Source organism: Crocuta crocuta, unplaced genomic scaffold, assembly GCF_008692635.1.
Source record: "Crocuta crocuta isolate KB4526 unplaced genomic scaffold, BGI_CrCroc_1.0 scaffold10, whole genome shotgun sequence".
Taxonomy (NCBI): domain Eukaryota; kingdom Metazoa; phylum Chordata; class Mammalia; order Carnivora; family Hyaenidae; genus Crocuta; species Crocuta crocuta.
Window position 1 is genome coordinate 5,125,249 of NW_027527551.1, and position 1,407 is coordinate 5,126,655.

The following is a 1,407-nucleotide window of genomic DNA, read 5'->3' on the forward strand; positions in this document are numbered from 1 at the left end:
ATTATTCTATTATATAGAATATATATATATATATATATTCTATTATTTACTGCCATTCCCCAAAGAAAACTAATTGCAGTTATAAGTTAATGTGTTATAAATGCTGTTCTTCTAATCAATATAATAATCATTTAATTTTTTGGCAAATTTAGTTTTATATGAATAAAACAAAAATTGGGTAGATTATTTCAACTAACAGTAGCTTATTCTACTAACCTATTTCTACCCTAAATAAAAAAAAGAAGCTTGGTTATTCCAATTCAGAATGAATTAGAATAGAGAAGTAATACAGACTTACTATACTTACAGAATGAACTAGTACTAGATTGTTTCTTTGTTAGTCTCTAATACAGTGGTTCTCAAACCTTCACAGACATAGGAATCTCTGGCACTCTGAATTCAAAATCTAGATTCTCACCTCACCCTGAGAATCTGATTGTTTGCCCGAGGTGGGGCCTGGGAGTCAGAATGTTAACTGGGACTCCTGGTGATTCTGATACAGGAGGAGGAAGACCATGCTTTGTGAAATACCACTTGTGGAGTCTGAATGACTCCAGATATTCTTGTGACTTCTGTTCTACTATAGAATTAGAAGCAGTACAGCATAAAGCTTGTACTCTGGAGTCAGACTGCCTTGGGTTCAAATCCTAGTTCTGCTATTCCTTAGCTGGTTACCTTGGGCAAGATACTTAACGTCTGTGTGTGTGTTGATGTGGTAAAGACATATAATGCACTTAGAATAGGACCTGACATGTATTAAGAGCTATGAAAATATTAGCTGTGGTTAGCATGATGGTCCCTAGGACCCTTCTCCATTTGGAATATTCATGTTGTAATCAGCTCTTCTTGAACAGCTAGGAAATGAATCTATAATTGGTCCTGAGCTTTAAGGATATTTGCAAAAATATGCTATAGATGGTAAATGTTCTATACAGTGTCAGGGAGACAAACTGACTTTCAACACAATTTTTCACTCTCCAGTGAATATATTGAAAATATTTATAAAATCTTGGGTTATTTTACAGAATTTTCCATTGATTTGCATGCTGGGCAAGTAAATATAGTGAAGCTTATTAAACCAAGGTGATTTCCAATCTGTAATCCTATCTATTGGCAATTTCCAATCTGTAATCCTATCTATTGGTAAGTGAGTATTTTATTTTTATTTAAAAAAAATTTTTTTAAATGTTTTATTTATTTCTGAGAGAGAGAGACAGCGTAAGCAGCGGAGGATCAGAGAGAGAGGGAGACACAGAATCGGAAGCAGGCTCCAGGCTCTGAGCTAGCTGTCAGCACAGAGCCTGACGCAGAGCTCAAACCCATGAACCATGAGATCATGACCTGAGCCAAAGTCGGACGCTTAACCGACTGAGCCATCCAGGCACCTCGTATTTTTTATTATTTAAA

The 1,407-nt window shown here is 35.5% G+C and overlaps 1 protein-coding gene across 13 annotated transcripts in view; it reads left to right on the forward strand.

Moving 5' to 3' along the window:
* Positions 1-1,407, forward strand: part of KIAA0586 (KIAA0586 ortholog) — a 112,122-nt gene that overhangs the window by 86,518 nt on the left and 24,197 nt on the right. Inside the window, exon 31 of one of the 13 annotated variants that reach the window (XM_077768771.1) lies at positions 1,026-1,123. The exons of the other annotated variants lie outside the window; for them this stretch is intronic. Coding sequence (XP_077624897.1) covers positions 1,026-1,087 — 62 coding nt within the window. The 3' untranslated portion in view covers positions 1,088-1,123. Of the gene's footprint in view, positions 1-1,025; positions 1,124-1,407 lie in introns of those variants that run through there. 13 annotated transcript variants of the gene reach the window in all.